Below are 22,520 nucleotides of genomic sequence, written 5' to 3' on the forward strand. Positions count from 1 at the left end.
TAAAAATATTTACAAAGTCCAAAATCCATAATACTTTTATCCTAAGCACTTCAGATAAGGAATACTCAGCCTGCAATGACACAGGCTCATGTTTAATTAAAACAAAATCTAGATGCTCCGTTGACCAAGATCTTCAGAAATTTTTTTCTGGGTATAGCTATACCTTAATGTACATATGCTTATAAACAATAAAATTAGTGGGGGGAAGTTTTCGTCTTATAGAGTTTTCCTGTAATATCTTTGATTACACAAAATATCTGAAGCATATTTTCTTGATTTATTATTTTGCACATAGAAATGGAATTTTTGAATTCTTTCACTATACTATTTGACACCTCTAAAATGCCTGCTATTTTCTGTGTTGTGCAAAGCAGTCTCTTTCAGGAATTGTTCTCTATGCATTTGTGTCCCCAATTTCATTGTAATCTTTTATTTATTTATTTATTGGCTATGGAGATGATTTCTCAGGAATTTTCTCTTGTGGAGTGCCTCAGAGTTCTACATACATAATAAGCATTTCACATATTCTTGTTGATTGATGAGGAGCCCGGAGGTGGCCCCTCTGGGCAAGGTGCCTAATGCTCCAAAATCAAAGGCATTGTCTGCCTGCTGGGGCATGGGGGCAGGCTCTTCCTTCTTTGTCTCTTTCTCATTTTTGCCTTCTTTATTGAAGTTTTCATGAAGATAGGAGGTGTTTCCGGTTTTCCTTTCATAAGCATGTACCTGTCATGTTCTGTTTCATGTAGCTCCAATAGCCTATGGCTGTGTAAACTTGTTTAAAAATCACATTTCCTTTTCCAGGAATACATCTTTATTAAGATGTCCTGTGCTTCCTCATTAAAATGTCAGCATAATGTAATTATGAGTCAAATGAGGCACAGCAGCATTTACATCATTTGATAAATTTCCATCATTTGCTGGGGTGGGGAAGCAGGAGATGGTGACTTGAATTCAAATATTCCTTGATAGAACTAGCATTCTGTAGCTCTGTACAGCCCAGAACTGTGGGTGGAGGGACATCTTTTTATTTGGCAACTGCAGCCTAGTTTTGAATGTGAATGCAAAAATATTTTCAGCTTTAGACATGGTTGTAAGAACGGGCACTGTAAGTTCACTACCAACTGGGGAAAATGTCAAAGTACTTATGACTTTGATTGAGATCCTTTCCCATACTTCCCCTGGCACCAATGATTTTCTTTCCCCACCCAGGAAGAAGTTTGAAGATATGAAAATAAATAGAACCAAACCTAAATGTTATGAACACAATTCAAGAATAGATAAGTAGGGGGGGAGGGAAGGGGGTATGAGGGACAACGTAACAAACAGTACAAGAAATGTATCCAACGCCTAACGTATGAAACTGTAACCTCTCTGTACATCAGTTTGATAATAAAAATTTGAAAAAAAATAGATAAGTCAACAACCAAAATTTGAAATAAGGGTCTTTTGCTTGAACACATATGCTTTATGGATATTGAATGAAAAAGTCTGAAGATCAAAAATAGACTGAGTTTTGGAAAAACTTTTTTCTTTTTAAGTATTTTAAAAAGTTAAGTGATGGAATGAAACTTTTCATACTTGGAAGCAGGAAATGTACAGAGGGCAAAGAGCTGCTTGCTTGTTCCAAGATGCTCATTGCCCACAAGCAGAGGAACATGATGAGTTTCTCAGGGACCACAGAGCACAGCACCATGCTCATTTGGCTTCCTTGGTCTTCAGGGGTAGAACTTTTCTTACCTTGATGCAGTTTCTGTGTTTCATTCACACTCCATTTAGTGCAAGGAAATAACATGATAGAAGGGAAGAATGGGAAAGGAAATGAGTTTGCCTGCTTTTTGGCTTCTTGAATGTTATGACCTGAAAATATTACTGTGACCTCAGAAACATTAGAGAGAGCTGATGGAAACCAGAACATGGGGTGCCATGAGAGCAGTGACCACAGTGGTACGGGCGAGGGCACCCAGGGTGGGAGTCTAGAAGTGTGCTGTTCTTGCGGCTGCAGAGGGGGTAGGATAGAGAACTCCTAGAGGAGGATGGGAGAAGGAGGACACGGGAGGTTATGGTGGCTCATTTGTTTGGTTTGTTCAAGGTGCATAGGGTAAAGTAATGAACAGAAATGGCACAGCAGGTTTGGGATAAAGAAATTAGAATTCTTTCAGGGTTGCATGAAGGTCATGTACAATAACTGTTCAGAAACTGAGGGCATAGCAGTCTCAGACAACTACAGAGAAAAAACAGGGAATAAACACCACCTGGTCTTTGGCCAGCCTACTAAAGCTTTACTTTGGGCAAGAAATTGCCAAATGAAAGAAGAGGATGAGTAAAAAAGGGACAAAAACAAACAAACAAAAACAGCAAAAGTAAGTATCTCTCCATGCTAATTCTAACCAAAACATCAAGAGAGATCAGGATGTGAGGATGATATTTTAATTTTTAGGACTTCCTTAATCCTTAGTTAGGACTTCTGCTATGTCTTGCCCTCTGTTTGTTCACCCTCATGTTTCTTTTCTTGTTACATTTGTGCTAGCAGAACATATTGCTCATCTCTGCTATCTCCTCACAGTGCAGGGAGAAAGTGAGTCTCAGTAAGTATTTGCTTATCGAAATAGAAAATGTGCTGATATCTTTTCTTTGCTTTCTTTTTTCTTTTCATTTAGCTTAATGAGCACGAATACCCTGAATCTCTACCCTATGCTATAAAGGTAAAAATGCTGACTTTGCTCTCACTCTACTGCAGCAAGCATTCTAAGGATTCAGTCCTCTAAGGATAGCACCACTTTCCAGCCAGACAGGATGAAACACAGTAGCTCAGATGCAGCTGATTATTTCAAAGTGTGGGCATGTGTAGGTTTATTTTGATGAAAACGATTTCTCAGTGGTCTGTTGTCTTACCTATTTTATCAAACAAAATGACTTCTACAAAGTCTTGTAGAGAACAGGGAAAAGGTATTATGTCTGCTTTTCCCTTTACCAGCTGGGTGCTTAATTTGCAACCCTGAACTCATCAAAAGAGTAAACAGATTTGAGATCCTTTGAGATCACACACAATTTAAAACTTCCTATTTATGCTTCAGATGGTAAAGTTGGAGCTAAGACATTGGCAGAACATGGAAGCAAAGTAAATCAGCAGATTGTAAGTGGGAGCAGCAGAGAATAAACCCTTTTTACCAGGCTAGGTTTCTTGATCATGTACTCAGGTTGTTATACATAGCATCGAGACTTTTGTCTTCTCGCAGCAAAAGAAATGACCAGAGAAATGGAAAGAAAGGCACTGCGAATGTACATACAATATCAAAAATCTTTGTTTTCCACTATTTATAACATGCAGTGAGTGACATAACTGTAGAAGAACTTCAAATGGAAGAATACTTTGAGACCAAGTTCAATGCCCCCAGTTTCATTAAAGGACAAGCAGAAGATTCTAGGAGAAATGTTGACCTTGGCTCTATCCTGCTTTTAGAACCAATTAATTTCATTACTACAAGTTGAAAAGACTTGGTTGATATTTTACCCATGACCCTAACTTCATTGATGGCTGCCATATAATCTTATTTGGTAAATTATGACTAGCAATTCCATACTCTCCCCAAGGAATGGCTAATTGTCTTCAAGTGTTTAGAGGAAAAATAAAGTGGGAAATAAATTTTAAATCAAAAGATACAATAAACTTACTTAAAAAATCAACAGGCTTTTAAAAGTCAATGGGACAAGGTAACAAACAGTACAAGAAATGTATCCAATGCCTAACGTATGAAACTGTAACAACTGTAACCTCTCTGTACATAAGTTTGGTAATAAAAATTTGAAAAAAAATAAAAAAAAATAAAAGTCAATGGCCATAAAGTTACGGTTAGCTAAGAAGACACTAAATTGTGTTAAACAGAAAAATGACTATAGTTAATAACAATGTACATTTCATAAATAGTTAGAAAATTTTAGACATTCTCATGAAGGATAAAAACACCCTCTTTCTTTAGTATGCTAGTCAGCCCAATTTGATCATTTCTTAATATGTACATGTATGGAAACCTCATATTGAGGCCCATAAATAAATAAAATTACTACTTGTTAATTAAAATACAGTTACAAAAAGGGAGGGGGAATCCAGGCTTTGCATAAGGTATTTAAATCAGCAGACTTGGTTTCTGAGATTCCTTTGGACCCCAGACTGTAAAACTATGCCAAATCACTCTGTCAGGGCTTCAGCTACTGTTGATACACCCTTGTTTTATGTGGCTTTCACTTACGCCTACTTTCATAAATGGCTCTAGATTTCTCGTAGAGCTCATATGGGTCAGGCTTCCGTGGGTCAAAGGCCTCTGTTGAGTCAGGAAAGGAACTCCTGTGAAGGGCAGGTGGGAAGGGCAGGTTCTGTGGTATGGCCGGAGCAGATAAGCTTGTTTGAGGACTGCCTTGATTCTCCCATCGGTCCATTATCTGAAAAGTGAAGGGGGACAGAAGAAATGACTACCACTTAATTATTTCTGCTACTACTAATTATTTCTACTACTGCTTAATTATTGTCATATTCAAGTTGGATACCCCTAAAAAACATTGAAAACTTTGGTCCACAAGACTAGAAAGAAATGATTTTATTCCTTTACACTAAACATCCTAGACTGTTACAAGTAAAAGCAGCTCTTGATGTTTCAATATAAACTCATCCAAGTTTCACCGATTAGTTTGGTAATCTTCAGCAAATCACCTAATTTCTCTGAATTTTTCTCCTATAAAGATAGCATGTCTCTCAAGATAATTTGTGTGTAAATGCTCAGAAATGTAGGCTATTATTTGCTCCTTTTCTAAGATGGTTCCAATTTATGGTACCACTTTACTAAAATAGAAGACAAAGTAGTCTGCACATACTCATTTGACACCTACACATATCCCAACACCTCCGACACTTGAAAATTCCATCATTTCCCATATAGCTTATAAATACTTATAAAACCATCAGGGATCCAGGGACTGTTCTATTTCCTATGAGGTCTCATTTATTGCTCGACTGGTGATGTCCTCCCTAAAATGCCACTGTTTGTGTCACATTTAAATACTTCTCAGTTGACCCTTGAAATGCAGTCTTCTTTGGTCCTTACCATAACGTCATAAGATAGACAATCAAGGAGTGATACTATTCTTTTTTCTTTTCATTTTTATTTGGCAAGAGGTTGGGGTGGGTGGGGAGTGCTGATCCTGGGGTTTGAACTCAGGGCCTGGGTGCTGTCCTTGAGTTCTTGTGCTACAGGCTAGTGCTCTACCAGTTTGAGCCACAGCTCTACTTCTGGTTTTCTGGTGGTTAACTAGAGATAAGAGTCTCTTGGACTTTTCTACCATGGCTGGCTTTGAACTGTGATCCTCAGATCTCAGCCTCCTGAGAAGCTAGGATTAAAGGAGTGATATACCAGTGTCCAGCATGGATCATAATTTTCTTTCCCTGCTTCACTGATCAAGATTTCACTTGAATAGTTTCTATATCTAACAAGGATGGATAAGCTCTTGTCTATTTCAGCTCTATTTCATCAATTACAATCTCTAGAAGTACAGAGAGAAGTTTGTCTGAGGTCTAGTAATGGGTCCTGGTCAGAATCAATCATTAACTCCAACAGCAGTTACCTAACACAGTGGGAACGGGGGAGGCAAATAACTAGGGAATATGGTTAGCATTCTAGCTAATTTTCTACTGAGGGAGCCTTTTGGTCCTATTTAATGAAAATCCTTTAGTGTGCACTTCACAATTAACTGAACAACAAAATTCATAAAGGAAGCCATACTGTTTTTTGAATTTTTGGTCATCCATTTAGATTGATTTTATGGTATGGAAGGCCCACATTTGTGGATAAAATGCACTCTCTCTTTGTATTGTTCACTTCAACTGACTTGAGGCACCATATTGATGTATTCTGGCTATGTTCTTTTTCCTTTTATTTCCAACCTTCAGATATTAAATACTTAAAACTGAACAAACTAGAAATATGAAATATGACTGGAGATGCTATAGTACCCTATTTGTCCTATTGCTTTCATCTGCCACTGAAGGTTTCTGATGCCCACATACATTTTGCAGCTATATGTACCGTTCATGTTCAGTCACTGGAGAGAACATGCTTTTGGTGAGATATTGGTATTTCTAAAAAACAATCATAAAACTACAGAACAAATAGTGCTTTGGGCACGGTTTGGGAAAGTTTCTATGGCAGATTGACAAATTCTGCAATTTCTGTAGCACAGAGATTGAGAAATTACTCGAGTTCAGTTCATGCTTACTAAAGCATTCACAACTTCTCACTGCAGCATTCATCAACTTTTTTGTCTGGGTTTCTTGAAAAACAAAACAAAACAAAACAAAACACAAAACAGGAAATCATTGTGCTCATGAGCAAGTAGGCTTTCTATATTTCAGATTACCTGGTGGCTTTAACTGTGAAGGCTATGCAGTCAACTACCTTTGGTGGCCAGGCTGTAGTATCCAAGGATTGGCTCTATGGCTTCCTCCTTATTTCTTGAGATACCTTGACATTTAGACTTTTGATTTCCACTTGGACACTGTATCTTTCTAATTTCATAAACCTTCTGGATTCTGATCCTGTCTCCCTCACTTACCTGATGCCTTCCTGGGTTTGATCTACTAAGAATTGGTGTTATCTGTCAGATACTGATTTCTGGACTGTAGTTCTTTTGTGTTGGCCGTACTGGTCTGTGAACCCATGTCCTACTGCTTACTGGGCATGTATTCTGTAACTGAACTATGTTTCCAGCCCTTTTTGTGTTGGTTATTTTTGAGGTCATATACTTGGACTGTGATCTGCTTATATTGGTTTTCCATTATAGCTGGGATGACATGCCTTTACCACTATAAGAAGGAGTCTCACCAATTTATCTATGCAGGCTGCGATCAAACCATGATGCTGATCTCATTCCCTCAAGTAACCAAGATTACAGCTGTGAGTTACTGTTTCCCAAATCAACTTGGTATCTTGTTGGGCTTCTCCTTGTCTAGTCCATACTTGAATCAATATTTATAAATATCTCACTTGAGTATGACAAGAGGAGAAAGTTCTCTCTCTCTTTCTCTCTCTCTCTCTCTCTCTCTCTCTCTCTCTCTCTCTCTCGTTTTCTTTAGTACTTCCTCACTCTTGCTTGGCTTGCTTGGCTGGAACTCTAGTAGGTGACTCATGATTCCAGTCTGGTTTTTGTTGGTAATTTTAGAGATGGGGTCTTATAGAATTTCTGTCCAAGCTGTCTTTGACCCATAGTCCTCTATATTTCAGTGTCCTGAGTAGCTAGGATTATTGGTATGAGCCATGGGTCCCCAATTTGAAGTTGTTTTCCACCTGGGAGAAAATCTGTGTCTCTACTAGCCAAAATGAATGAATGCATGACCAAACAAAAGCATAGTGGACAGAGTGAATGTACCTAGGCATCAAACAGAAAAAGTCAGTCATTAAGAGGACTGTTGTGATTATTTTTAGCTTTAGTTTCTGATTCTTTGGGATGTTCACAGGGAGCAGAAGGCTTATGACTAAGGCATATTCACCAGCATAAAATATTCTGTCCCAAATTTGTTTTCTTCTCATAGAGGCTGGAGTAGTTTAAATCTACTCCTGTCACTATTTTAGGGAAGGCTGGGAGGAGAAGGCATTTGGCTTGATTTTGTATTTACAAAATAAACTTGGATTCCTTCCAGATGAAGAGAGTGAGAACTTACTATGATTAGGGTCCTACTTGTTAAGCAGGAGATGACTTTCCTCCTGTAGATTAGCTTAAGATGTTGACAAAGAAGATTGAAGAGGGTCATTGAGTGACACAGGTCCAACAGGAAGTTAGATCTTATTCAGGATGTTTTTTGTTCTTATTCTAAATACTTAGAATAAGTTCTAGTTCTAGTTCTCTGCGGGGGGGAAGTGCACGAATTGATATATTCTGAGTATATTATTGTATATCCTTTCATGCATTATGGGTTTGTATATCAGGGTTCTGCTTTTTATGGTGATAGAATTTTATATTTTTGAGCTTAACATGTAGAGGCACTGTTGTAAAGCACTTTCTTCAGTTTAGGTCAGAGAATTCTCACAATAATCTTAGGAGAAGTACTGCCATTATCTTCATTTTGTACATGTAGAACTTGAGACACTGAGAACGCAAGCAGTATGTTAAGGACACATAGGAAATAGGAGAAGTGAAACTTGAACATAGGTAGTATGCCTTCAGCGCCCTAGCCATAAACAGTTAGGCCACATGTGCTGTCACTGTCAAAATCTTAGGTCTAAATTGTTTCAAGAAGATACACCCAAGACATTAAATCAAATGCTTTCTATCTTCACTTAGCCTGAGACCTGGAGGTCCAAGTCTCAGCTTTTACACAGATATACAGGTTCAGGATTAACTGTATGTTGAGTTGTATAAAGCCTTTTTAAAAAAATTATTGATTATAGGTGTAATTACTATAATGACAGCAAATGCTGCAATAGGCCAAATGACATAATTTGTATAAATGTGGTCCATATAAGGAAATCACAAGATTGCATAATTGTGGTACTGTGATGAGGCTCAAGGTTGGTTTCTTGTTAAGATATGGAGAATGACAAAGAAAAGGAAAGATCTATTTAGAAGCTGGATATGAGAAGCCAAATTCAATTTTAAAAGTCCTCTTTTCCAGGTCACATGCATCACCAATGATTTACTAAGCCCAATGAGGGCTGATTTTTTTCCCATCTGAGGTTCTCTATGTAGACTAGATGAGTGAAATCCTGAATGAGGAGTTGCTTGGCAAGAGTTTCTACCTGGCCACAAAAACTACAGAAATTTTAGGATGAGACATTCTTGTTAGGGTAGTATGTTCTAAGTCATCATACCATGAGATTCTATGAAACTACCCACTGCTTTTGGGACCTGGGTAATTAATAGTGCTACAGTATGCATGTTGAATGTCTCTCAAAGGTTCCTGTGTTAAAGGCTTAGTCTTCAGGGTGGTGCTCTTGGGAAGTGAGGGTACAAAAAAGGTCCAGTGGGCCATCCTTAGGTTAATCAGGGTTGTCCTTGGAGGGGATTATGGGACCCTGTCCCCTTCTTCTTCCTTACTCTCTCTTCTCCCTTGCTGAGCAAGTAAGCACTCCTGTTCCACCACCTTCTGTGATATCAAGCGCTTCCATACAATGGGGCTAACCAGTCATGAATAGAAACCTGAAAGATTGAGCTCAGATCAGCTAGTTCTCTTTTAGTTCTCTGGTATTTCATTTTAATGCTGGATAAGTGATGAACACCAAGAGTTTCAACTTAATGGCAAGTAAAGAACATCTCTAATTGCTAAGCCAAGTTGGCTAATTTATCTTTGCAAAAACATTATTACAATTAACTAGCCTCCTATGTTGGCATACAAATTCACCATGTCCCATGAGGGAAATGAGCCTGGAGAGGTTAGGGGATGACAGATCACCAGTGTCTGAAGCTCCAGAAGCATCAATCTGAGTGATTACCAGGTTTAGAATACACATTATATATAGCTAAGATACAATACAAATTTGAACATTTATTATAGTACTAATTACATATGCATATACTTGGAACATGTACATATAAAGAGATAAATATGTCTTCATGTGCACAATATGCAGATACATATATTTCTATGTAAATATGCAAATATAAATATAAATATATAGAGTTAAATTTCTCATCAATTATGTTTACTTTGCACATCAAGACTGCAGGCCCTATACTTTACACTGCTTTTAAAATGAGGGAGGAGCCCTTCCATATGCTATCCCTATAATGATCAAATAGTTGGAATCAAGTAACTGGCCTTTTCAGTGCAAAGCAGTTGAAGAACTGTGATGGGAGTCAGGATGCTGCCCTGGCTTCTCAGTCATGAGTGGGAACATACCAAAAGAGCTGACCTTTCCCTCTTTGTAACCAGTATACAAATCAAGCCATCAGGGAGACAGATGAAGTATTTAAATTCTCAACTCTTGTCTATTTACCAAAAATATACAGCTTTTTTCCTTTGTCAAGGCCAATGACTTTTAGGAACATGTTTTATACTATGTATTTTTTTATTTAAAGTGCCTTAATATTATTCCTCATAAGTCATTGCTCTGCTGTCTTGTGTGATGTGGATGAGTTATTGATGGATTCTAGTTGATGGGCAGGAAGAGATTGGTTAATAACATCCTTTTCATTGGAAAAACGTATGTTATATAAGATACTGTATTGTTGAATTCTCAGATGTCATTTTATTTGTCAATGAATTGTTACTCTTAATAAAAAAAAAAACAAAAAAATGATGGAGGAGGTAAATAAGCTGGATAAGAAATGTACTCACTGCATTACGTATGAAACTGTAACCACTCTGTACATCACTTTAACAATAAAGAAATGAAAAAAAAAACCTTCTATGTGAAAAATATTGTATAGTATTTGTGATGGGGGGAAAACCAAAAGGTTTTTTAGGGCATTTTTTATTCTATTAGCCTGAATAATGTTAGTATTCATCTTGTCAGTATATTTTAAAAATGGGCATCTTACAGATGAATAAGAGAAGTTATTCTTTTATTTGAGGGGAAAATATGAGACAAACGGAGTCAGAAGGAGAGTAATGGCTCACAGCTGCAATTCTAGCTACCTTGGAGGTAGATATTAGGAGAATCATTATTGGAGGTTGGTCTGGGAAGAAAGTATAAGACTTTACCTGAAAAATAGCTGAAGTGAAAAGGGCTGGAGGTGTGGTTCAAGTGGTAGTATGCTTGCCAGGTAAGCACAAAGTCCTTAGTTCAGCCCCAGTACTTTCTCCTTCCCAAAGAAGGGCACACACATTTATTCTTTTATTATCACAGAATCTCAGAGGAAGAGACTTTAAAGACACACAATTCAACTCTTATTTAATGGATTTCTATAGTAACTAGGAATAAAGAAAGAAGTATAATAATTTCAACTTACAGGCTTTGGAGTTTTCCATGGAGAAAAGAAACCTGCAATGAAGAAGAGAGTATTGGAATTTTAACAGTGCACCATACTACCAATCCAGATGACATGATTGAAGACTATAATTCACTTTAAATAAGGTAAAATAGCAATAGTAGCAACAAAAATCCTCAATGGCTATCCAGTTCTCTTTAAGGAGCTTCAATAATTTCAGAGTCAGAGAACATTTTCTTATTTGACAACTGAGAATTCTCAGGCACAGAAAGGCGAGTGCTCTGGCAAGCAGCTGCCATGGAGGTCCATACCTGAGGCATTGTGAGCATATCTCTCAACAGCCTTAGCAGCAACGATGAGAGTAAACAGGGTAAAATGTACAGTTGTAAAGGTAAGTACCTTTGCTTAGTGTAAGAAATGATTCTGCTTCATGTACCAGCTTTGTGAAAGCTAAAACTCAATCAATAAGCTTTAATTCTTAAATTGAAAAATGTTGTGTATCACTCTATTATGAATTGGATCCTACTGTGGTGTTTTTTTTTGTTTTTGTTTGTTTTTGCCAGTTCTGGGGCTTGGACTCAGGGCCTGAGCACTGTCCCTGGCTTCATTTTGCTCAAAGCTAGCACTCTGCCACTTGAGCCACAGTGCCACTTCTGGCCATTTTCTATATATGTGGTGCTGGGGAATTGAACCCAGGGCCTCATGTATACGAGGCGAGCACTCTTGCCACTAGGCCATATCCCCAGCCCCCTACTGTGGTGTTTTAAGGTGACTGCCCACCAATATCATCTCTCAAAAAAGATTCCAATTTTGTAATTTTTTTTACCCCAGTGCTCACCCAATATTTCATCTGAAGCCGCAAATCTTTCTTAGCTGAATGAATCTAAACCTTCAAATTAAAAAAAAAAATTACGAGCCCCTGTTTTAGCATCACAAATGGTAGAATGGTTAGAAAATTATTGTTCTATTATATAGAATCAGTTTTTAAAAGTAGGAACTGATATAAATTGGCCATAATATAAACTAGAGTTAGCATACAAAACAAAATTACTTTCTTCATGAATCATATTTTCCCTCTTTCAACATTTTTTTCTTAATGTGAATAGTAGGTGATACTTGATAAAATATCCAATTAAAATGAAACACTGAAGATGCATCACATGCTATGCTTATCATCTGTAGGATGGAGATGCCCAAAATAGGAATAGTTGACCACCAGAACCCATGTGTAGGAAATAACTACAAAAATCTGTACAAAAATCTGTATTTCCTGTGTTTAAAATTTAAACTTAGGTATAGCAAAATACTAATTGTATCTCAGTGTAAGGTTGTGATGAAATGATGACTCATCTTTATAAAAATAGTGAAATTATATAAATTGTCTTCTTCCATGGTTCTTCTTGAACCCAGAATTAAATTTAGTGCTCTATAGACTTAGCCTTTTCTTCCTGCTTCACACAGTATTCTTTGCTCTTTTACCTGATAAAAAAATCTGTCTAATGTGTTATTTATTATAATTTAATTATGATATATATATTTCCTTTTTTGTAGAGTTGAGAACAAAAATTACAAATAAATAAACACATTTATCTCCTTGGTTCCCTCTGAGAAATGACATTGAAAGTAATTTGATCATAAGCTAAAACAATTTCCTACAGGTCAGTTTATCATTATTTTCAACAAAAATTGATTTTTTCTTTCATGGAATTTCCAGCAATAGTGGTCTTTTTTTTCCTTTTGTGATAAGATGTCATTGTATGCATTTTCCCAATGTCAAAACATTCCACTAGTACCTTTGTGTTATCACCCTTTTCTGGAATGCTGAAACAAATCCTGACTATTTGCTATTTTACCTTTGATAGGTGCTGCAAGTTTCTCAGACTTTGATACAAAGGCAATGAAAATGGTTCCACTGTTACAGAGCTTTCATCTCTACGTGCAACACTGTTTTACAAAAGTGACTCCTCCTCTGATGAAAATGTATGAATCACCTGATCAGCAGTGATGGTGCTAAAGATGGTGCTAGTGTGGGAGACTGGCTAAGAGCAGACAAGGAGAGAGGAGGCCTCATTTGACCACCTTTCATCTGCTATCATAGGCATTTTGATTCCCCATTATTTGTAAATGGTTGCATTTATGCTGACCTCACACACAGACAGGACCCAGGGCTTCCCTCCAGTTGCCATCATGGCTGATTCTGGGATAATAACACTGACATTTTTGAGGTGATGGCTGTCCACTTTTAGTCTTTGTCAAAGCTGCCTGCTGCACACTAACTAATAATGTAGGTAGTAAAATAAAATGATCAGATTTTCTTGAAAATAAGTAACACGTGAGCTCCTTTGCTTTTCATTAATAAAATGTGAATCATGCTATAAACATTTAAATAATAATAAATAGAAAACATCTATTTTGCATATATTCAATTTGATCTACCTTAAGTCAGAAGGTCAAGTTTTCAAGTGATTAAACCTCAGTTTTCCGTTCAACTTTAATGGATGAGTTACAAAAATACTATTAGTAGTACTATACATCAATGTCAAAATACTATATTTAGACTTGTACTATCATTTCTTGTGGGATGGATCCTTCAGGAAAACTAGTTTATTCCAATTAATATTTTTATAAAGCTATCAAAGTCTAAGTCAAAAATTTTAATTCCTTTAGAGATGTACAGGATATTATACTGAATTTATTTCTGTAATCATTTTGGTAGGAAAAGATCACAGAAAAAAAGACTCCCCAAATCTAGGAAGTCTTATGCATTTATTTATGTAGATAGATATGCATACACATGTGTTATATAGTGAATCACTACTCTGTGAATGTAAAGAATAGGTTCCATTGAGCGTAATTATTTAAAAATTGTTTTCTATACTTAGCTCTTACAGCTTCCTTCAGAGGCCATAGTACAGGTGCTACCCACCATTTTTAGGATAGGACATAGACAACTTTTACTCAAGCCTCTCACATCTAAGGTCATTCCTGCTATAAGACCAAGTTCAGAGAAAAAGATCTCTCCCCTCTCTCCTCTAAAATAACAGTAATAAGTTGGTTTTAGTTTCCAGCTTCTCTTTTCCTACTTCTATTAAAATCTGTGTTTTGGATTTCTAGTGAGAGATTAAAATTTCTTTATAATGATTTATTTGCTATTGTTCATATTGAGTTTATTGACTTTTTATCTTCAGCAAGGTATGCAAATGTATATAATTACTGTATAATTATATGTGTAAATTCATTTAGTTGATACTGAGTCTTGAGACAACAAAAAGAAAGGAACCTGAAAGTTATAAAAATGAGTAAAATTTGAGTAAAGACATAAAAGAAAAGGGAGAGAGAACAGATGGGAAATTTTAGATGCATTTAATAAGGAAATATAGAAGTATCGATATAAAAACACACTGCATTCAACTGCTGAGGCCTTTCTCCTTTGAAAGCAGAAATGAAACTAAACTGTAATTGTAGCTCGGTATCTAAAAGCACAGTGAGATAGGTGGAGAAACAGAACCAGAGTGGCTGAAAATGTCAGAGAACAGAAAATAACACTGACTTCACATTGAATTTAAATTGAATTCCACCTGCTAATGAAATGCAATCCTAAATAAGCTATAAGAATATGGTTGCCGGATAAAATATATTATGCCCAGCTAACCTGGAATGTCAGGTAAACAATAACTTTTAGTAGAAACATGACTAATACATAGCAAGAGCCACATATTACGCAGGATATGCTTATACAACCATTAGTTGTTTATCTTAAATTCAATTTCACGAGGAATTTTATATTTTGCTATATCTGGTTTCCTCAGACAGGAAAGATTTATATATAACCTAAGTAAACATTAAAGAGAATATATAGGTGGAAAATATTTAATATTTCCTTTACTGTCAGGAGTTTTGCATTGGAGAAATCTCAGACCATTACATTTGTGCCTTCATGTTCCATTTGGATTGTGTTGGCCATCTGTTGTTGATCAGAGCCTGGACTGAGGACCCAACTCACCAGATACCAACAAGACCATTCTAAAATTCCTCTATGCAGTTAACACATTGCCTTTTCACAAGCAGAATGGCTCACAGAGTAGCTCCTTTCAGAACTTCCCCTGATACAATGTATCCTAAATGAAAAACTATCAAAAGTGTTTACTAGCTCTGAAGAGAGAGCCCCTTTACATTGTGCCTGCCGCTCAGTGCACGTGTGGTAATTGATTATTATTATTTATCTCCTCAGGGCAACACAATGGTAAACTTTCTTCAGATCCAGTAACAGATCAAAATGCAAAATGACAGCAACTTAATGCCATCAGTACATCATCGATTTGGAACAATGCCAAGCCAGCTTTTGACATTTTTCAGGAATTCCCCTGAACAGAACTAAATTTTTAAACAAGTTTTTACATTCAAGTTGATAAACTGCACTCATATTTGCAGAACTTGTATTTAGCTGAAACACCTGATTGTGAAGATTCTGACTAGAACTCCATGTATTTTATAGGAAACAGCATATTTACTACAAACGACAGAGATGCCAGGGAAGCATTTCAAAAATTCTCTTTCCCTTTAAGCAGAAGAAAAGGAATAGGAGTTACTTTGAAATAAAGACCTGTTTATTGCAGATGGGTTATTAAAAGCCCCGTGCCCTTGTTTTTCTTAAAAAAAAAGAAACATAATAACATGCATATAATTAACATTACTCAGCAATACACTTTTAAAACAGATGGCCCCTGACTTAATGATGACTTGGCTTACAGTGTTCTGACTTCAAAATGAAGTGAAAGTGGCATGCATTGAGTGGAGCTCATAATTTGAATTGTGATCTTTTCTCGCACTAGTGATGTGACCCTTGGGATGCTGTGTATTGGCCTCAAGCAACAGACACGTCCACTTCCAGCCAGCCACTCAGGCATAAGGGGAACGGTCCATGCTCCATGAACACTGTGTGGCTGAGCTCTGATGTCTACCAGCTTAGGAGCATCATCTGCATGGTCAACAATACACTGTGTGTATTAGGTGAAGATGGTAAACTTTATATTGTATTTTTTCTACATTAAAAATGTAACAAAATAAAAAACAGAGAAAAATAAGGTAGAAGTAAAGTGTGAACATATCATATGTGTATGAATGAAGGGGAAGAAAGAAGGAAATGGAAGGAATTTTGCCCCAATTTGTGACACCATCTGCGGGAGGAAGGCCACATGGACAACCACACAGGATCTTTCATCCTCCTTTGTGACAGAGATAGCAGGCAGTGAAGGAACATCCCATTTCCACTGTATTTATGAAGATAGTTCAGAGGTTCTTGTAACAGTGGAAGTTGTTTCTTAACAGGTTTCCCAAAGAGGGGGAAACAAAGCCTTTGGGTTTTTAGAAACTCCAGTTAGGGCTAATTTGGAAGAGAAAAATACCACTAATAATGTTAATCCTTAATTTTCATTTTCTCTCTAGCCGGCAAACAGGCCTAAGCTTTCCATAAAAAAAAATTCTGCCTTTGGTAAATGTAAGATGGCACGGTAATGAGCTAATTTCCATTAAAACTGGTTCGATATTATTCACTTTCCTCTGGTTTTTGAGTGATTCATGTATTTCTTATTGGAATTCATTAAATGGGCTAAGCCCTGCAGTCCCTTTAGATAATTTGTTTAAGCTGTTTGAAGTAGGTGAAAGAGCAATTTCTCATAATAAAACTAACGTAGGCTAAGAAATGACCTTTCGCCTAGCAAGCATGGAAGGCTCTGTGTGCAAAGAAAATTCCATGTTGGCAAAATGATAAAAAAGTAAACATTGTTATGGAATTCTACTTATCCATCAGAAAGAATGACATTTTATTTATTTGTAAGGAAATAGAAAGACTTGGAAAGAATTATATTATGTGAATTAAGTCAGACCCAGAGAAACACAGGTTGCATGGTTTCCCTCACTGGTGGTAAATACAATGTGACTAGAAATCTGGATGGCAATAGAAAAAATAGACTGGGACATGATAAACTATATAGGTCTCTAGACATTCATACAGAGTGAGACCATAGGAGGATATTCTTAGGAGGCGATCACAAAGGTGCAAGTAGCTATGTACATTTGATCACATAAAATAATATATATTGTAATGAAGTCCTGGGAATGGAAACAAGAAGTTTTACTTTTCCTTTGTTACTGTTTTTACTTTTGTCTTGCTTTTTCATTCATCTGTCTTTGGGAGAGCAAGGGGGACAGAGAAAAGGTGGGACAAAAGGTGAACAAATGCAGCAGTGGTACTCATTAAACACTATGTTGAAAATGAGCTATACAACTTGTGGGTGGGAATGGGAGAGAAAACCTGGGAGAGAGTGATGGAAGGGGTAACATAGTCCCAAAAGAAATGCACTCCAACCCAGATGCCCCTCAATAGATAAATGGGTCAAGAAAATGTGGTACATATACACAGTGGAATTCTATGCCTCTATTAGAAAGAATGATATTGCCCCATTTGCAAAGAAATGGAAGGACTCAGAAAAAATCATACTAAGTGAAGTGAGCCAGATCCAAAGAAAATAGACTCTATGGTTTCCCTCATTGGGAATAATTAGAACACATCTAGGATAGTCCTAGCAGAAGAGCACAATAGCTCAATAGCTATGTACATATGAACACATAAGATGATGTTAAGTGAAATGAACTCCAAGTTATGGAAACAAGTGGTTTATCATTGTTGTTGTTATGTTCAACACACCATGTGAAAATATGCCTTTTTCTTTTGTCTTTCTTCCTCATGGTTTTACCCTGATGTCACTGTAACTGACTTTGGTACCCTAGATATTGTTTATACGTGTACTGGAACTAGCGAAGGGAAGGGGAATATCAAAATGGAGAGACAGGGATAAAAGATGAACCAATGCAACAGCAATACTTACAAAAGTATATGCTGTAAACCAAATGTACAACTCATGGGGAGAGGGAAATGGGGGAGCTGGCGGGGGGAAAATGAGGGAGGCAGTAACAAGTTGGATAAGAAATGTACATACTGCCTTATGTATGAAACTGTAAATCCTCTTTACATCATTTTGACACTAAATAAATAAAAATGTACTCCTTATCTGACTTATGTAACTGTAACCCCTCTGTACATTACCTTTATAACAATAGTAAGTAAAATTAAAAAGTACATATTAAGTTTCTTTTGGTGATCATTTCCCCCCCATTATTCCTTATAACTAAAGCAATCTGACCATTTCATACATTTTGAGTGAGTATTTAAAAACAGTAAGTCTGTACATGCTGTCTTCCAATATACTCAGCTATTTAAAGGATGGACTCAAATAAATCATGCAAGATGAATAACCTCAACAATAATGAAAGAAGAAAGGAATGGAATGTGCTGGAAGAGGAAGAATTGTGTCCCTGGGGTTAAACCTCACAGTGAGGTGAGTCTCACAGAAACTATCAACAACTACAAAGTGCTTTTTATTTACCTTCTGAATAAAAGCAAGGGCAATAAAGACAGAAAACTGCTCTGGGTATATGGAACATTGTAAACAAAGAATGGCCAAGAAAATGTGGAATGGTATTAATACTTACAAAGAGAAAAGTTCAGTTCTGAGAGATTTATTTAAAATGATTAATGTCACGAAAAAAAAGAAGCCCACCTTGAAATATTTTCAAGTGATTAAAGACAGATTAGATGTCTGAAATTAGATGTCAACATTAAATGAATATGTATTGGTTTGTGGGCATCTTGCAGACATTGTAAATTCAATATAATAAAAATGAAATCTTAGCTATTTTTCTCCTCAAATCTGCTTTACTATTCCTTGATTTGGAAGAATTTTACCTGCTACTCCTTGGTTTTAAAGATAGAAATCTGCAAGTCATTCCTAACAATTTTCTCTCATTGCTTTATAACCAAATTCTGCCTTATTTCCAAATTCAATTTCAATTCCACTTCTTTCCACCTATGTTCACCACACTATAAACCACATTCTATCATCTGTTGGTTGAGCTGACACAATGGTGAATTTGATGATTTCTCTGATCTGATTATATTTCAATGGAATCCAATTATATTTAGGATAACACACAAAACCCTCAAGAACCTGAATACATAAGCCACTACTTACTTCCCAAACACCATGGGTTCCCCTTGCTCACTAGAGCTACTTGAGTAAACCAGATTTTTCTAACATAGGGTGTTTGCCAAGTTCTTTCATTTGCTTACTCTTCTAACTCTTTTCGCAGCTACTTTTGACTTCTTAATGGGTCAGTTTTTCAGAGAAGTTGTCCCTGGCCTTGTATTTTTAATCCAATTTCCTTATCATATATTTTTGATATGTCCTGGATTTTCCCCTTATATGACAATTATTACAATTTTAATTATGTTTATGAAAATATATTTACACAATTAAATTTCTTTTACTTATGAGTTTAATATCTATCTCCCTATAGAGTACAAATTCCACTAGGGATGGGGTCTGTTTTCTTTTTTATTCTAAGCATTCAGCAAATACCAGGGACACTCGATACTCTAGTCCACACATTTGCTGGAAAAAATGGTTGCAAAGGGTTAAGAGGGTAGGAGAGAGAGCGTCCGAAGACACTTAGGAGATCAGATGGAGCATGGAGGATAGAGGGGTGATATAAAGGAGAGGTAAAATCTATGATAGCTTCTAACCTAGGACCCTGGATAGAAAATGTTCTTTGCTGAGGTAAGAGATATGGAATACATCCTTCTTGGAGTGAAGTTTGGCAGTTTAGTTTTTAGGTAAAATGAGTGAGGTGCTGTCCAGTATTAGGGTCCAAATATAGTTTGAATTCCATTATGAAGGTTGAACTAAAATGAGCTTGGGTTCAGGTGCTGAAGTTCTATAGTAGCTGGCTTTATTGTCTGGTGCTCAGGAGTGGTATCATGATTAGAAATGATGCATACAGTTGATGAGAGAGAATGTGATCTAGAGCACTAGGAGGACTTAAGGAGAGAGAGAGAGGCATCAAAGTCCTTTTCAGAGCAGTGGAGTAGTTTTAACCACACCCCACACACCCCATCTTCATAGGGCAGAGGTGGGACTAAATAGGAAAATTCACTCAAGGAGGCTGAAGGTGACAAAATTAGTGGGAGTTTTAAAGAAATGACAGGGAAACAAGTAATCTCTTAGGCCATATAGCAGAGAGGTTATACACAAAGAATATGGAAAAAAGTGGACAGGCTTCTGTGTGTGTGTGTGTGTGTGTGTGTGTGTGTGTGTGTGTGTGTGTGTCTGTTTGCAGTAATTCTTTTCCAGTGTTACACTCTCCTAATCTTCAATACTAATTATTCCACAACTCCCTAACTATAAATGGAATTTAGTAGCATAATCTACTAAAAAATAACTTTATCATTATTTCTCCCTCTTGTCTATATACATATATAAATGTGTATGTAATTGTGTGTATGTGATATGTGTGTGTATAAAATTTATCTTTTTCTAAAAAAACCTAAGCTCTGGTAAACAGTCAGAATGGTATTTATTTCTTCTTATGACTATAACCAGCCAAAGATTAAAACGAGTCTTCACTTGAGTCAATAACTTCTCTGATTAGCATCACTTAGGCAATGGTAATAGAGAAAAGTCCTCACAGCATATATTTTTTCCAGTAACCAAATCACAAGACATAAGACATTAAGAATAAATTTGTGAGGGTTATGGTGGGAATTGTTGGTGCAGTGACTCTTCCTTAACCCTAGGTTTTCTCTTTTTCATTTTCTTTCTTTTCTTTTTTAAATTTTTATTGTCAAACTAATATACAGAGGGGTTACAGTTTCGTATGTTAGGCATTGGATACATTTCTTGTACTGTTTGTTACCTCCTCCCTCATTCCCCCCTACCCCTTCCCCTTTCCCTTACCCCCCATGAGTTGTTCAGTAGATTTACACTAAACAGATTTGCAAGTATTTTTTTATAATCGTTTGTCTTTTTTACCCTAGTTTTTTACCCTAGTTTCCTAGTTCTAATACCTGTATACACGATTTCCAATGTACTCAGATAAGATACAGAGATAGTGCAGGTACAACCACAGAAAGGGGATACAAGAGGGTCATCAACAATAGAAGCTACGGTTTCATGTGGCATGTTGAAAGTAATTACAACAGTGATATAACATTAGCCTAAACCTGTGCTAATTATTCCCTATGAGGGAGACCATGGAGTCCATGTTTCTTTGGGTCTGGCTCACTTCTAGCTTCTGCTGTAGAGCTTCCCAGAGAAAAGGGATGGCAGTTCTTTTGGATCTACCTTTGAGAGTCATAGCTTACGTCTGTCTCTGCCATGGAACAGCAGGAGAAAGATGATTGGCCCTTGTTTATGAGCCACTGCTTTATAAAACAAAGAGACAGGCAATGCCCATGGATACTATTTTCTTTGGGGTTCTCTCAAAAGCAGACTCAGTGATGAGAGCCTCAATAAGTAGGAAATGGCAGAATGGAGAAAGTGAGTCAAAGAAGAGAGACACTTCAAAGAGCAGATTGTCACTGTAAGCACGGGGGTTTAAGATCACAAGCTGGGGCTGGGAATGTGGTGTAGTGGTAGAATGCTTGCCTAGCATGTATGAAGCCCTGGGCTCAATTCCTCAGTACCACATAAACAGAAAAAGCCGGAAGTGGAGGTATGGCTCAAGTGGTAGAGTGCTACCCTTGAGTAAAAAGAAGCCAGGGACAGTGCTCAGCCCCTTAGTTCAAGCCCCAGAACTGGCAAATAAAAAAAAAAATCACCAAAAAAAAAAAACAAACAAAAACCCACCAAAAAACCCCAAAACACACCAGCTGCACCACTCTGTACTCCTGTAGAATCTCCAGAGAAACACTGGGGAATACATAATAGAAAAACCAAGGTCTTTGTCCTCCTCATCTCCTCCCCGCATTGCAGCATAAAGATGGCTTTCCTGGGTCAACTCTCAAGTGTCCCTGGATTATGCCTATTACAGTCTAGCAGCTATGGGTCTTGAGGCAGGACTCAGCCGGTTGGAGGTAGATGCCTAAGAATTTGGTGAGCTGAGAGGATAAAGGGGGACACGGTACAAAACATAGCTGTGGGGACAGGAAAACCTAAATATGCAATCACAGGATTTATTTGGGGGGGAGGGGACAAGAGATTTACATATTGTTGAAATGAGGAGGGCAATGAATTCCAAGTCTCATACTCCCTCTGATTAGCTGGCTGCCTGAAGGGCTGGGTTGAGAAGGATTCTCAAGAACGGAGGTAATTATATCTTTAAAAATGTTTTATATTGTTATTATAAATGTGATGGACATAGGCTCTACATAGGCTCTATATAAGTTAGGTAAAAAGTACATTTCTTTGTAGACAATGTTACTCCTTCACTTGCTCTCTTCCAGGTTTCTCCTCCTCCCCTCCCACAAGTTATGTAGTTCATCAAGAATTTTATCTTTATCAATTAGCAATCCTACCCGATGGAAATGGGATTTTAGCAGGTAATGGTGGCATTGAGGCAGTTTTTTTTTTAATACAAGACTATTTTTCTTTAAAAATACAAGCACTGACTGAACATATTTCTAATAAAATATAATAAATTCATCCCCTGATTTGACCTTTTAAAATGCACAGCAGGTGGGAAATCTTGTTAATGGAGGAAATCTCCAATTATTA

At 36.9% G+C, this 22,520-nt stretch overlaps 1 protein-coding gene across 13 annotated transcripts in view; it reads right to left on the bottom strand.

Moving 5' to 3' along the window:
- Nucleotides 1–22,520, bottom strand: part of Magi2 (membrane associated guanylate kinase, WW and PDZ domain containing 2) — a 1,248,503-nt gene that overhangs the window by 159,024 nt on the left and 1,066,959 nt on the right. For 11 of the 13 annotated variants that reach the window (XM_048339896.1, XM_048339895.1, XM_048339899.1 and 8 more), the window contains 2 exons: nt 10,933–10,964; nt 4,248–4,437 (listed from right to left, as the gene is read on the bottom strand). In XM_048339896.1, coding sequence (XP_048195853.1) covers nt 4,248–4,437; nt 10,933–10,964 — 222 coding nt within the window. The remainder of the gene's footprint in view (nt 1–4,247; nt 4,438–10,932; nt 10,965–22,520) is intronic. The other 2 variants (XM_048339892.1, XM_048339894.1) reach the window with 1 other exon arrangement.

The sequence above is a fragment of the Perognathus longimembris genome, chromosome 2, assembly GCF_023159225.1.
Source record: "Perognathus longimembris pacificus isolate PPM17 chromosome 2, ASM2315922v1, whole genome shotgun sequence".
Lineage (NCBI taxonomy): Eukaryota > Metazoa > Chordata > Mammalia > Rodentia > Heteromyidae > Perognathus > Perognathus longimembris.